This window comes from Branchiostoma belcheri, unplaced genomic scaffold (assembly GCF_001625305.1).
Source record: "Branchiostoma belcheri isolate BF01 breed outbred unplaced genomic scaffold, Haploidv18h27 scaffold16, whole genome shotgun sequence".
NCBI classification, from domain to species: Eukaryota; Metazoa; Chordata; class Leptocardii; order Amphioxiformes; family Branchiostomatidae; genus Branchiostoma; species Branchiostoma belcheri.
The window spans coordinates 3,576,880-3,592,669 of record NW_017803046.1 but is presented as its reverse complement, the minus strand read 5'-3'; the positions used below and the strand labels follow the sequence as shown (position 1 = coordinate 3,592,669).

Genomic DNA, 15,790 nt, shown 5'->3' with positions numbered 1-15,790 from the left:
AGTATGGTTACAGATGCTATTGGTGTCAAGGGATATTGCTGCATTATGATAATTTGCTGAAAATTTACATTTTCTGTTTTTGTTCAGAAAAACTCAGAAGACGCACTTGACGAAGGGTTCTTTGACATCCTGACGAGGTTACAGAGCAGAAGGATGGATGACCAGAGATGTGAACTGAAGCCCATCAGTAAAACCCCCTCAATAGCCTCCTCCAGAAGCTCCCAGTCATCCAGAACTACAGCAGAAGGTGGGTCACACTTACAGGCTACTGCCAGTCTGAACTACGTCAAACCTCTCAAACCGGGAAGGTCCCCTACTCTTTTCAATAAGTGTGGTGGGTTCTATAACATGCGTGGGGTGTTGCTGTCCCAAACACTGGACCTCCATTTAACGTCCTATCCAAGGGACGTCCCTAACCGAAGATAGGTACTCATTTCCACCATAGTGAAGTGAGGAAAGTCGTTACAATGTTACATTCTCTATGTGTTGTTACAGACAAGAGCAACATCAACCCACAGTCAGACGAGTTTCTGGACATGGTGGCCGGCGTACAGGGCAGGCGGCTCAACGAACAGAGGGCAGCGCCGCTCGCCGACCTGCCAGGGCTCAACAAGAAGAGCAAGGCTGTGATTGGCCAGCTGCTGGCCACCAATGAGCAAGCTGTTCCAGATGATGACTTCTTCGATATGTTAATGAGATGCCAGGTAGGTGGACACTTTCCTTGTTAATTTCGCTACATGTACATGAACTTCATTTTTAGGTGGAGGAATTTGGATGCAAGCATTGTTGTTACATGTACCTTTTTGCACCCATAGTAGAACCAACATATTAGCAGTGCAAAAAGCAGTCGTCAAAGAACAGATCGTTAAAAACTGATAGGTAAAGCACACCTCAATTTTTCTTCATAAGTCGATTGACCAACCGGAGTGTTGCATGTTTGTCCCCCAGGGTTCCAGAATAGAGGACCAGAGGAGCTCCCCTCCGGTTGCCAATGCCCCCACCGTGCCAGACGAGGACTTCTTCAGCCTCATCCAGAGGATGCAGTCCTCCAGGCTAGAGGAACAGAGATCCACCCTCCCCAACCCCACACCCAGAAAAGACTCAGACACAAAACCTAAAAGCTAAGATGACCCAGGAAAGGTCCACTAGATAATGTGTTGATATGTACAATGCAAACGTTCAGCTCTTACTTTATCAAGAACCTCAAGATTCAGAAATGTTGGTCATTTTACTTTTTAGTCTACCTATCCAAGAAAGACAGTTCTATTACGTCTTTAGATAAAAGGCACAAAAACACCTTTCAGAAGATTTTTCTCGACCAACTTTGAATCTTGACAAAGAAATGGGTATTAGGTTGATACAACATGTAGAGGACCAAATCATTTTTGATAGTATCTATGAGAACGTAGGAGGAATGGAGTAAATGAAGTATGTGTTCTACTTTATAAAAGTAAATGTAGAATATGAGGAACATCACTGGATGCAACATTTGATCCATAGCAACAGCTAGGGAACCTTACAAAACTTTCTTACGATGAGTTAGCTACCATATTGTCACCATGTAAAGTTTGCTGGTTCAAACAGATTCTTGTTATTGAATACTACCATCAACATGATCAAGTTTTCTCGGGAAAGAAAAAACAATGTCTTGCATGGGAACAATAGAAATCATTGTGGACAATTTCTGAAGAAAGGTACTTTCTCGGTACGTGTTGAAGCCAGTCTTTTGAGGGTAACCACCCCATAAGTATTATTAACACACTGATACATACAGGGCAGTACGGAAAGCTGCTAGCCCTCGGCTATTTTCTATCATACATATTTTACAGAAATTGTTAAATATCCTCTAGTATAGCATTGATATGACCAACACAATGCATCTGCTGCTTTCTCACACTCCAGTTACTATCCTTCTTCCTGTTATCTGTTCCCTGTATCAGTAAGTTTCCACCAAATGATGCTGGCTAAATTGGCAGGCATCCAGCCTAATTCTGCCCTTCTTGATCAGTTGCTACTGTCAAAAAGTCTTGCTACATTTCAAGTCTTTTCCTGAAACGTTCATAGATACTAACATTGTAGATAAATCTATAGCAGGTCTAGATTTGAAGCCATAAAGATATGCTTCCTGATTTAAGGTTTCCCTTTATTGTACAGTGTTTGCTAAATGTTTACCTTGATAAGTCAGTACTAAGAACATTTTGTATGGCCCAGTATGTAGATAGATCCTGTACTAACTGTGATGTGAACTATAACATGCCAAAGTATTAAAAGCTCTAGCACTACATGTATAAAGCTACTATTCTGTGAATAGATTTCTTAGATTGTATCATGGTTGCATACTTATTTGCATTGTTTTATTTTAACATTAAAACCAGCCATGCACCATCAGAAGAATATAGTATCTTTCCAAAGCCAGAGTCTACCCATTTTCTTGAACAGATATTTGGTAGGGTTTGCTTGTAGGGGTTTGAATATATCAACCTTAACAGACAAGGTACATGTAACCCTTTATGAGAGAAGATCATATGAGCAACAACAAAAAGTGTTGTCATTCCAGGCCTAGACACCCGGCAACAGTTTACCTTAATTACCGTACATGTGTAACTTCTTGATAACTTCTTCATTATACACTAACAAGTTTGTAAATTACACAGTCTGGATGTAAATATGAGGTTTGTGGACACAAGAAATATTTACTGTTTTATTGAAATGCCACTAACTGTTAATCAATTTGTGTTTTCCTTCAATGTTTTCACTTCAGGCCAGTTAGAAATAGTACATGTTAACAGTTTCTAAGTACTGTTAGGCTTTATGTAGCCACAAACTGCTACCATTTAGCCATACTTCTATTTGGTCATGTCAGACCTGCCATGACCCAAATACATTAGTCATAGCAGGCCAAACCTTAGACAAAATCAATTCTATCATCGCAGACCTGACCATATGAGGTCTCATCTGTATACTTTTGTTCTTCATTGCCATATGTAGCCATAGATGTACATGTAGCCATACTAGGTCACTCAGATAAGTTATTGCAGCTGTGTCGTATGTTTCCTTGCTAAGTAAAAGCAGTCTCTGGTGCCTTTTCTAAAACCCTGGCAAAGAGGGCATACCCACAGGTAAAACCTCTGTACTACTGTGTAAATAGCGTTGGTAAGATGCCTCATGATTTATGTTTTTATCATGCTTTGATTTTAATGATGAATACAATACAAGATAAACACATCATACTGTACTGGTCATCTTGTTTTAATGTGTCTTTATTTGTTTGAAACTTTGTTTATGCATATAAAGTACTAAAATCGGCCTGCAGGTCACTTTTCATTGAGGTCATGAGGGATTATATGGATGACATCCACGCGTGCATTGATTTTCGTCCATGTAAAAGATTCGACCATACTGTAAATCGTACAGAGCAGCTGCAAAGAACTAGAACTGATTCCTAGCTAGTGCGGGAGATCTAGGAAATACTAGAAAGGTAACATGCATAGCAAATGTTTACCTTCGTAGATGGTCTGCTCTGTTAATTCTTACTCCTACAAATTCATACATGTACATATGGTCAGACAGGAGTCTAAATCCCTCCTATAAGATAGGAACTTGCAAAATAATGTAACCCAACACTAGTTACCATGGTGATAGACGTCTGGTTCAGGCCATTGACCTTATTGGTTTGCAGAAGAAGAAACGGAGCAAAAACAATATGTTTCCTTCGGTTACCATAATTACAGCAACTACCGACTGGGAAGGCCATAGGGCTTCCTCTGGAATTCAGAAGGATTATTGGAAATTATCCCCCAGGACATAATCAACGCTTTGGTCGTTCCTGAGCCCGGATAAAAGAAATTGTCTAAGGCGGCAGCTGTGCTAGTGTTCGGGGAGATTGTCTCGATTCTTCGTTAAGGTGATGTATAATCATTGAGTCCTGGTCCAGGTCTTCACGTGCGGTAGTGTTAAAAGGTGCAGCAGATCAGGTTTAGAACACGTTGTGCTCAGACGGACGGAGGGTGCTATCCAGCTACCGCCCACAAAATGCAGAGTCGTCCGGGAACGGGGGGCGGCAGCTTCCCGAAACCCTTGCAGTGCCGAAACTGGCCGCTCTCCGCGACTACTGGGAACCGCGGTGTCGAGAACTACTACACTCGGGCCGGCGAGGGCGGGGACACCGAGCACACCTACGGCAACCAGGAAGAGGGAGACCCGGACAAACCGTGCAGCTCGCGCGGTCGGGTAGGAGACGCACCTCCATCCCCTGGTGAGTTTTAACACCTCATCGTGCTTAGCAATATACGAGAATCCATGAACACACACGACAATATTCGGCATTATCTAGTGAATGAGTGAACTTTATTGACAGTTGTACATGGTACAATGTATGGTAACGATGACAATGTGATCAATACAATCAAGTCTATTCTAAGAGACTACTAGTTGACATCCTTCCCAAACTTTTCGGCGTATAGGATGGTGCCTATCTTTGTATAGCCCTTTGGCCACACAGTTGTGAAAGCACTACAGCAGGGAGGCTAGTCCTCTGGTAGTGGTGTGCGTTCAACTATCACGCTACATGTTGAGTGCTGAGTAAACAAAGAAAGCAGTATGTACCATTTTTGTTGAAGTCCTTGGTATATAACTCGACTTGGCTTAATTTCCCGATGCAAAGCGAACACTTAACACGTAGAATGTGGGGTCGTGTGGCGTAACGGCAGAGTGCTCGACTCGGAGGTCTCGGGTTCGAGTCCAGGACATGCCACCGGTCTTGTGCCCCTTGGAAAGGCACTTAAAACGATTTTCCTCAGTTAACTCAAGTGAAAATGAGTATTTTCTGTCCTGTATTTGTTTCTATGTGTGGGACACAACACCGGCAACAGCTGCTTTTGTCCCACGTGTATTGTATTGTTACATGTACAATTTCAATAAATCAAATCAAACCAGAACCGAAATATCTCCCTTCATATCGAGACTAAGAATCCACAAAGAAAGTTTGGAAGTTCCTTATATCACGATGAGTCCTCTGGTGTTCACAGGGCCTCTGATACCGAGTTGTCACCTGAAGCAGTGCCTTGTCGGCACCTTGGTCGTGTCGGCTGTGGTCCTGGCGTCCGTGGCGCTGGTCATCTCCACCCGGCGTGCTGGACACAACACTGTGGTCATCCATGTCAACAACTCGGTAAGGTACTAGTGATGAGGGGGTTTGTAAGGCTTTGAAATGCTTTAAACATAGATGTTGCGTCTGTATGATGGACAAAATATGTCATTTCGCATCATAAGGCGCAGGGGTGAATTTATATACGTCCTATGGCTTTTTTTTGCACAATTCTTAGCAAGAGCCAACAACCTTTTCACCAAAGGCAGTACGGCTAAGTTCTGTTCGACACACCCACGTCTGGTCGGAGAATGACGTAAAATGATATATAGCATATAAGAAAACAGCGGGGACAATAACAACCAGGCTTTCAGCACCATACGCATGTCGCTTGGAATACCGAAAAAAACTTTTACTTTAGAACTGTCCTTCACAACAGCGAGATGGAAAACATCAAAGAGCTCATGTGATATTGTTTTCTTTTCCTTACTTGCTTCCTCCGCTATGCAGTCTGGGATTGGTGACGTAGCCATGCACCAGAAGGATGACCTACATGAGGCAACTGATGACGTCATCAATGGACGGCCCTGGACACGCCTTGAGCTGAATGTTAGCAGTTTACAACTATCTGAATTGATCTAAACTCTTTTACCATCACATAACAATGCTTTCCGTCCTAACCTGTATGCAATCATGTTAGTAAAACACTTTTTTTCGTCCAGGATTCTTCACAGAAGGTGGAAAAGAGGGCCGAACTTCAGGACTTTCCAACTACTCCAGGGCTTTCCCAGAAAATTAGCCTGGGCCCACAGGCTTCTCCGGGTACAGACCTCCTCACCAAGGTCAACATGACCCCATCCCAACACCTGGTGACGATCCACCGTGTTGTTACAACCATGGGGGGATCTGGGAAACCGTCGCCAGTCACGATGGTTGTTAACACCCCTAACATCTCACCACAGCAATACACCGCACCACAACACGCTCCCAACACCACACCGCACCCAAACGCGAACAGCCAAACGCCCTTCAACACACCGATTAATCCTGCAACATACATGTATCACCTCACACCAATCCCCCTGACCCAGCCTCGCACCAATCCCGCCCATGGCTCGACCCACGCCCCTCCCGCCGCCATGTTCACACCCGACAGTAACAACATCACGTGCCCGGATAGGAAAGAGTTGAGGGCGGGAACTGGCTACTTCTGGTCCCCAGGACACCCGGAGAAGTACCCTCCCCTCCAGTGCATAACCTGGCATATCACCACCGACCACGGCAAGTACGTATACCCTACCGCGTGGGCTGTTTTGATGTGCTATTTGGTAGGTGGGTGGGTGTCGACAAAACGAAGGACAAGTTCAATTATTATGGGCCTCCTAGAAGCATTCATTCTATATGGTACTGCAGCAGAACCATTGGTTTTGGTATCTCGTGTTCTAGATATGTTTAGTAGGAGGTACCGCTTGGGGTCAGGTTGTTGGTTTGGAGGTCCCCTAGCAGCGTTTAATGGAACTGCAGGCTTTTAAAAAACTTTTTTATGGTTTGTGACCGTTTTTCGTTGTGTCTCACGCCTTCCAGCTGCATCACGATCACGTTCGAGGCCTTCTCGCTGGAGGGAAACCTGATTTGCAAGTACGACAAGGTCTGGGTCGTGACTAACGGCAAGACGCGGTACGGCCCGATGTGCAGCACCGACCTGCCCAGGCGCCGCAGGGGGAGGGAGGTCCAGCTGACGTTCCGCTCGGACGGATCCTTCGAGAAAACCGGATTCAAAGTGCACTACAGCAGCCAGCCGTGGGACGGGCCGGGGTGTGGCTGAAAGCCATGAGATGTGCCTGTGTGTTTCTAGTGTTCAAGACAGCAGGCGTTGTTTTTTCCTACAATTTCAATGTGTAGTATAGTAGCGAGGTTTCAAGAACATCGCCATTTTAGAAGCAACAGTTCCTTTGAAAACCCTTCCCGTGAAAAGAAATATTTAGTAGTATCGTAAGTCAAACTGTTTTTCGTTGTTATTACTCAATTTTGTTGTAAAATGGATTGAGTTTTGCACGAGGTCTTACAATCAAGGCATACAAATATACATATACTAGTCATGCAAACATCGCTTTTTGCCACTGGAGCGATATTTATGTAAAAAAAAAGCTGTAGAGCTGTGAGATATTGTGGCACTATTTCATTCAACGTTTTAATATAAAACTCTGTCGCTAAGACAACAGATGTTGAGAAATTGAAACAGCGAATAAAGTACGTTGATATAGTTTCCCCCCTTTTTTCCAAATGGGCTGTGACGTAGCTGTATGTTCTTTGGGTACAGGAAAAGATGATCGTTGACGATTGGTTGAAAGACAGTTTAGGTTCAAATGTTGTTTTTAAAAGTGAATGACATGGCTTTGTGTTGTATTACGTAATAGACAAAGTTATATGAGCTATAAGATTTTAACTTATCCCTAGCTCAAACACATTTTGTGGATGACGCAAAACTCCAAAGAAAGTATTAACGACAACTGTCTTTTGTTTTACATTATCCTCTCTTTCCGATTACGTGTACAGTCGGGATTTTCTGTGTGATGTGATGAATAAAAAGTGTGATGTGATAAATAAAAATCTCTGACCTTAACATCTATCTGTTTTGTCATTTCTCAATTTCAAATTTCTGACGTTTCTGTGTTGATACTATGATAATATTTCCTAAATAATAGTATATAAGTGGAAAAGTTATGCCGTCTTAAGTTAATTCAGCCTGTTTACATGTGGACGTTAGGACCGAGAAATCAACAGGAGTTGGACCAGGGGTGAAAGTAAAAACGTAAAACAAAGTAAGTTATTACGCATTCTCCATTACCAAACGTAGAAATAAACAATGAAAATTACCTAAAGTAGGTGTGTATTTAGGGTAAGGTATACATGTAAACTATTGAACCAAGATTCTATAGTTTTCCCCCTTTGTTTCAAAAGCTACGTTCTTTAGCTAAAGGAACAGGAAAAGTGATCTTTATTCACATCTAAGAACATGGAATGCGGAAACCCTGAAGGAACCCACCAACGCGTCTAGACTCTCAGTTCCAGGCATCGTTACTGTCGGAAAAGTAAAGATATTGGTCTGGGTCTTGTTTGCGAGCACTGATTGTTGTTTTCTTGAAAGGCCAGGGGACGTCCTAGGAACCAAGAGGTCCCGGGTTTGAGTCCTGACATGCTATCGATCTTGTGCCCTTGGGAAAGGCACTTTACACGTACGGCTTTCCTCACTTACTCAAGTGAAAATGTCTTGTCCTGTATTCGTCCTCTACGTCAGTGGTGGCATAAAATAAGTTGATATAACTTGAGTGTGCTGTCACCATGTGGAATGTTGGCATATTTAAAAAATAATTTTAAAAAACATGGATAGAGAGTGTGAAGGACACCCTGACTAGGTATGGCATGCCTATAACAACAGTCTCCCGACTAGCCGTCGGCCGCCAATTGCAACTGTCCCTCCTCACGACGCCCCAGACAGTAGAAGCGGAAGGTTAAAGTAAAGTAAGCTTGAAAGGGTACTTTCCGCCTACAAAAGCTTGTTCCTCCGTAGCTTGATATGCTAGTTTCTTCATAACGGGCCATGCGTTTATACCACAATGCTCATTTGCAAAAGCCTTAAAATCAAAAACGCTTGGCAAACCGTTCGAAAACATTACCAAACCTGTCTGTAAAATTCGAAGACCTTGATAGACTAGAGAGCTGTCGTTTCGAAAGCTATAAAAATAAAGACAACGTGAGTACTAGTGAGGAAACTATCATACATATTTGTCTATTGTCTGTCAAAGTTTACTTTCTTCTGTGTAAGAAACGGTACTACCCTCAGGGCACCGCCCACCACGTCTAGACACAGGAAACAAAGAATTGAAAACAATATGACTGGATTGTCTTTACTCCATTTCATACACGTATTTCTTTGATAGCCGTACGTTTGGCTGTAATCCGACTGACTAGATAGAGACATCTCTAGAGTCTATCTAGTCGAAGCGGAGCAAGGATGTCTACGATAGCCCATAGGTACATTGTTGTATCCACTTCTCCGATTTTCTGCCAGCCGTTTCTCCTGTACTTTCAATGATTGAAAGTCACGCCCCCGCACCGACACTTTTAGTTTTGACGCGACTTTCCTACGTGTGGTCGCTTATTATGAAGGATGTCTTCTACAATGGAAAACTGACAACAGTTTTGAACTGTTGAACAAAAATTGATGCTGTCGGAAACAGGATGACAGTTGTCGCTTCAGTTGAAGAAAATCCCCCCCCCCCAAAAAAACGTTTCAAAACACTTGTTTTTCGTCGGAAACGGTACTTTTTCTCACAGGAAATTACGCTTAAGTCGCGGTATGTCATAACGACCATTATGAGTCTGACCACCCTTCCCTGGGGCACTTTGTGACATCTCTGCGATGTGTTTTTCTACTTTTGTTGATCTTTCCTAAGCATGTGTGGAATACTTGGGCGATCAAACGTCAGTTTTAGTTTCTAACACACACGTTCATTGCAAGGTTTTGACTCATGCATGAGTGCAACGTTGCCTATAAGAGACAGACACAGTCAAAGTCGAATATGTTTCGAGTCGTCTGTAGGCATGAGAGGTTAAAATGCCGTCCAATAAGTTTTACTGCGGCGCTATCCTGTTCTTCGCAGGCATCCTGCTGTCCACCCTGACCACGATCGTGGTTTTCATGGTGGCCCCGCCTGGCAGCAGCAACAACGGAACGGGGACAGAGGGGAAGGTGATGGTCAAGATCAAGGTCAAGCAGGTAATGAGTAGATAGACGTCTGAACTAGGTGGCTGTTAGCCAATATTTACAAAAGCCAACCCATATTGTGATTCATGGCTAGAAGTCTTTCCCTTCTACATGGCAACCTGACAGAATTTTACCTATTTCATGACAGTACCATTGATAACCCTACCCAACAACCCCATTGCTTTATTTTGTTCAATTCTCAGCCGGCTGTGTAGCCCATTCAATTCCGACGAGTTGATTTTCAACGCCGCCGAAAATACAAAACATTCTCTTCAGCTACAGCAACGACAGCTCCTTAGTCTAAGGACTTTTAAACAGATCATTAGGAGCAGGACTTGCTCCAGTTGATGTTTAGGATGTTGTATTTAGTAATTGTCATGTACTGTATATTTGTTGTGTGTATTTTTATGTATAATATTATCCAGGATTACCTGAAAAGCAGGCCAAAATGGCATGAGCTGTAATTACTGGTTAAATAAATAAGTGAAATTAAAATTGAGCCTATATTATATAGACCCAAAGGGTCTTCTTAGTTCAGTTTTAGTTATTAAACTCATCCTTATCCCTTGTAGGGTACGTCTGCCACGCCGACTCATGACCAAGGCAGACCTCTTCTGTCGTCGGCCCCCACTCCGTCTCCGATGAAGACCTCTCTCCCGAACCTTCTGTCCACCCCGCCGGCTGTCCCTGTCCCTGTCCCTGCGGCCCGGACTGGTCCTTCTGCCCGTAACATCACTCCCTCCTCCCCTCGCACTCTCGCCAACCGCTCACAGCTAACGCCTTCTCTCCAAACCATCACCGCCTCTTTCTCCGGTGGTCAAACCACCCTGCCTCGGCAAATAAACCACACCCGTACATCCCAAATAACCACCTCTCGGCTGCTCGTCCAGGTAACGAACCTGGTACTGGCACCGCCAACCAGCACGACCTCTGCACTTCACACCGCCGCATCCTTGCGCCCGAAAATAACCACCCGCACATCACCAATACCCACCCGGTCATCCCCAATAACCACCCAAGCATCCCCAATAACCACCCAGACATCCCCAATAACCACCCAGACATACCCAATAACTACCCAGACAACCTCGATAACCACCCAGACAACCATACTAACCACCCGGACATACCCAATAACTATCCAGACAACCCCGATAACCACCCGGACATCCCCAATAACCACCTCTCCAACCATCCCTTCCTGCTCCAAGAACCAGACGACCAGGGTATTTGCCGGCAACGGGGAGATCTCGTCCCCAGGGTTTCCGAATCCATACCCTCCCAACATGTGCCACACCTGGGTGTTCGAGACCAGTCATGGGAAGTAAGTTCTGATCCATCTAGAAGTATGTAGAAGTGAAACATGTAAAGATTCCTCTGTCTTTCTGTCTCCTGAATTTTTGTCAACTGAAAGTTTTCTTAAACTTTCACGCCCCCTGAAGCCGTTTTCACCTTCCTCAACGTCATACGTCATAATATTTCTAAACTCTTTCCCTAAACTCTTTCTTGGTAGATCTTCAGCAAAATACAAAACTCACACATTTATTGATTCATCATTCTTCTCATTCTACAGAAGCGTCCGCGTCAAGTTTCTTTACTTCGATGTAGAGAATTATTACGATTGCAAATACGACAAAGTGGCAATTGTCGTCGACGGCAGCCTACTGGGTCAGAAGCTGTACTGCGGCGGCGGCGACTACCAGATCCCTTTCCCGCCCAAAATCAACGGCAACAGGGTAGAGGTAACCATGATTTCGGACGGTCAAGACCAAAAGATGGGCTTCAAACTAGAGTACGGCACTTAGCCCGAGCATGGCTAGTGACTGAACACCACATGCTTTTGCTGGTTTCACTCAATGTCTTTGTAAGTTAAACCGAAAAATGTTTCTTTCTGAACCCGCAATGGGATGTGTAGTTGCAATTTGATTTATCAACGCTAACATTTGAATACATGCGCATTTGTCCTATAGCGGGGCAGACAGTTGTATTTCGCTGTAATGTCAAACCGCGAACCAGTATACAACCAACAGTTGTTTAATTTTATACTTTATCATCACCAAAGATTACATTTGTATATAACAGACTAGAAATTAGCTGAAGTTCATCTTAATGCTTTCCACCATATCTCTCCGACCACTGAAAATATCTATACTTTCTTTGTATACGAGAAAAGGTAATCTTACTACAAGCATTGTACGTACATGCGCTATATTGTAGATGTTTGTCTACGCAAAAGAAACTTATTGTTACCTTGATAATCTTGCTTTTAGAAAAAAAAGTAGTCATCTATTATTTGTGGATCTGTTAAGAACAGCAACTATCTTTTCGTGTGGATTGAAGTCCCAGAGAAATTGTATACATTATGTATAAACATAGCCTCAGGTTCAAAAGTGTTACTATCCAACCAGATACAATAGTGAAGTTTTGATGTGAAAAACAAAATGGCTTCTTGTTTCTATGTGTTTGTACCAGGGTTTGTTGGTACACAAAGCCAAGTTCTCTCCAGTCCATTTCGTCTACGAACTTCGTGTAGAAAGTGTTTGCATACACCCATCTACATGTAGACTGCGTACAATAAGCTGAGTTTGAAGTTGACGTTATGAAAACTGCCAGGGACTTGTGTTGGATCAATGCAAGTTACATGAGAACTGTGTGGCCCTTTCTTACGAGTAAAACATTATACGGTACGCAGAAACCCTTTGCTGAGACTGGAAGTCAGCCTTTTCTGTATGAAAACCAAGCCTACACAAATGTACACGAGCACAGCAGCAGCAGTAGTAGTAGTAGTAGTAGTAGTACTAGTAGTAGTGATCATGAAAAAGGTGGTGCAAGTATTTTTCCTCATCCTACATCAATAACTGTTGTTTTCGACACACAGAAAGACAGGACTCAGCAGTGAACACAATGTACGTTTATTCATATTCTAACGCATACCAACAAAGATCAGAAATTCATAATAAGAGTTGGCCTGACTTTGAACCGTACAGATCATCAGAAAGTTTTTAAACGAACCTGAAGCGCTACTGCAGTGACTGGCACTTCAGAAATTTGCTGTATACAATTATAGTATTCAATTGGCCATCGATTAGTTGGGCTTTACACATAATGTTGATATGAATATCAATCGAACAGCTGAACTTGTACAGACTTGCGAGTGATCAATGGTGTTTCTGATTCTTTGTTCATATCTCAATGACTTCCTGACGTAACTCCCTGTTAACGTCATTTGTCGTTTTTGAATTGAAAAGTTGCTTTCAAGATGCCGAGCGTAGCATTTTCATAAACTATACTGGACAGATTTCTAGTTGAACGAATGAATACTTTATGAATGAATTAATGCATGCTTTTTTGTCTCTTTTCTAGTACAGTAGTAGCATGGTATTGGCAGCTTAATGTCTGTGAACTTGCTTTAAATGAAACTGTGACTCCTGATGATCAACAACAACATTTTCAAACACTGCCAAGGGCTTTATATAATTAAGCTATATCTGACGCTGGAGGCCTGTAACAACGGTGCATCTTTGAGCTCGGTTACGTCATGAAGCACTGGAGCACTGAATGATGTCTCACAATCCTTCATCCCTTCCAGCAGTCAATGGAATGATGTCTCACAATCCTTCATCCCTTCCAGTAGTCAATGGCCTCCGGCAGGCAGTCATCTGAGTAGGTTAACAGTGCGGTATTGTATTTCAGTATCAACCGGGATCCATGCATGTCACTAAATCACACGTAGTTGAACAGTACAAAAAATGAGTGACGAAGAAAAATTTTCTTATGGAAGCTCTCCTGTGACAGTACACAACATTATGAAAACTTAAAAGGTTATATCCACACACTAGAGTTACTTGACAATGGTCCCTGGACTGAGCTAGCCAAAAGCTTGTTGGAAACCACTCTTCTTCTGTGTGCGGGTATTACATCCAGCGTAACCCTTCATAATTCGTGGTTAAGTTGTTTAACGAAAAAACTTTACCTTATTGTTTTGTATAATTGTAAAACGTAGTATTCCATGTATAAATTAGGCGACAGTTGTAGTACTTGTAATTACTGTTTTACCCAATCGTGAAGATTCATGCACTTGAGGCTTCGGCTCTTCTGTGGCATCGGTGCCGTCAAGTCCGAGATCCACACCAGACATGACAGCTTCGTCGCAGATTTTCTGCACCCGAGGGAGTTTCATGGCCACCACTGAGGCGACCAACAGAAGCATGAGTGTCAGAGATCCCTTCATCTTTGCCGTACACGAATTTCAGAAATCGACAGTAGAGTCTCCAATCGTGCCCCTTTGCCCGGTCTAAGACGACTGAAGTAGCCTGGCCTAAGCTGTGTACAATGCACCTGTACCAAATCTTGCCACTGCGAACTATCGTAGGCGTACGTCTTTGTGTAAATTGTGTTTGCTTTGACCCCAGCTAGGCCGCGTACAACAACAAGTTATTGAATTTAAAGGTGGCGATATTGATATGAATACGACCAGGGACTTGTGTTGGATCAATGGAGAACTGTGTGGCCCTTTATCATGAGTAGAATATTATACGGTACACAGCAACCCTTTGCTGAAACTGGAAGCCAGTCTTTTGTGTGTGTTTTGTTTATAAAAAGTTTAAACCAAGTCTACACAAATGTACACGAGCACAGCAGTATAGTATTTTTCCTCATCCTGCGTCAATATCTGTTGTTTTCAACGTAAGTAAGGGTTCATCAGCAGTACACACAACGCGCGTCTTTCAACACACAGCAATATCATTGTTCGTTAAGTATTTACCATGATAGATTGACCCTTTCTGTCATTCTCATAGAAGACGTTTGATATAACTTTTAGAAGCTTGTATTGCATGTGGGGGTGAATCATAAATACAGTTGTATCATCAAATCCACTTCTACGAGTAGCAGCTAGAAAAAGAAAATTCGTAAGACGACATATAATCACCCATTGCTGCATAACTCGTCTAAAACTTCACGACTTTTAAAACTTTCTTTCTACCCAAGAAGGGTAAAAGTTACGCCAGAAGGCAGGTAACCCACTCTCGTCTTAGGATTCCGCCCACCACGTCTAGACACGGGGCTCCCGCAGTGGTGAAAACAGATGTTTGTTTGTCATTCGGAGATGTTTGTGAAAGATATTTCAGATTTTCAAAGCAATATCAGCTTCATGACAGACGTATTTCCGCTGAACGACGTTTTATTCATACATAAACATAACAGCAATTGTACTTAAAAGACGACGCTGATTCTGTGCACAGGAATTAAGTGAACATGCCGTCCAATAAATTTTACTGCGGCGCTATCCTGTTCTTCGCAGGCATCCTGTTGTCCACCCTGACCACGATCGTGGTTTTCATGGTGGCCCCGCCTGGAAACAGCAACACAACGGCAGCAGCGGTGAGGGTGGCCAAAATCAACAAGGTAAACGAAAAGATCTCTGAACTCTGTCAAACTTGCTGTAAATCATGACAGATTTTCAGAACAATTCTGTCATTTGCAAGACTGTAAGCTTTTTTTCATTTTGCATTGGATAGTTTCTTATTCGTGTGGTCACATTCTCACTTGTAGGGTACTTCTACCGCGCCCACTCATGACCAAGGCAGACCTCTCCTGTCGTCGGCCCCCACTCCGTCTCCGATGAAGACCTCTCTCCCGAACCTTGTGTCCACCCCGCCGGCTGTCCCTGGTCCTGCTGCCCGTAACATCACTCCCTCCTCCCCTCGCACTCTCGCTAACCGCTCACAACTGACGACTTCTCTTTGTGAGCGGTTAGCTGTCAACTCTGTCAGATACGCTCAAACTCACCTGCCTCGGCAAATAACCAATCGTTCATACAAAATAACCACTTCTCCGTTACTGATATCGTCGACTACCTCTGCACTTCAAACCGATAACACTCCTCCAGATGCGAAAATACCCATCCGTGCATACCCAATAGCCACCCGTACATC

The 15,790-nt window shown here is 43.3% G+C and overlaps 1 protein-coding gene and 1 pseudogene across 2 annotated transcripts in view; both read left to right on the top strand.

Annotated features, from left to right (window-relative positions):
• The window catches only part of LOC109465998 (G-protein-signaling modulator 2-like), a 41,449-nt gene extending 38,228 nt beyond the window's left edge, over positions 1–3,221 (top strand). For both annotated transcript variants that reach the window (XM_019763506.1, XM_019763505.1), the window contains exons 13-15: positions 88–247; positions 496–704; positions 949–3,221. In XM_019763506.1, coding sequence (XP_019619065.1) covers positions 88–247; positions 496–704; positions 949–1,125 — 546 coding nt within the window. In that variant the 3' untranslated portion in view covers positions 1,126–3,221. The remainder of the gene's footprint in view (positions 1–87; positions 248–495; positions 705–948) is intronic.
• A 792-nt stretch (positions 3,222–4,013) lies between these two features.
• On the top strand, positions 4,014–15,433 carry LOC109465925 (annotated as a pseudogene).
• Positions 15,434–15,790: the final 357 nt, after the last annotated feature.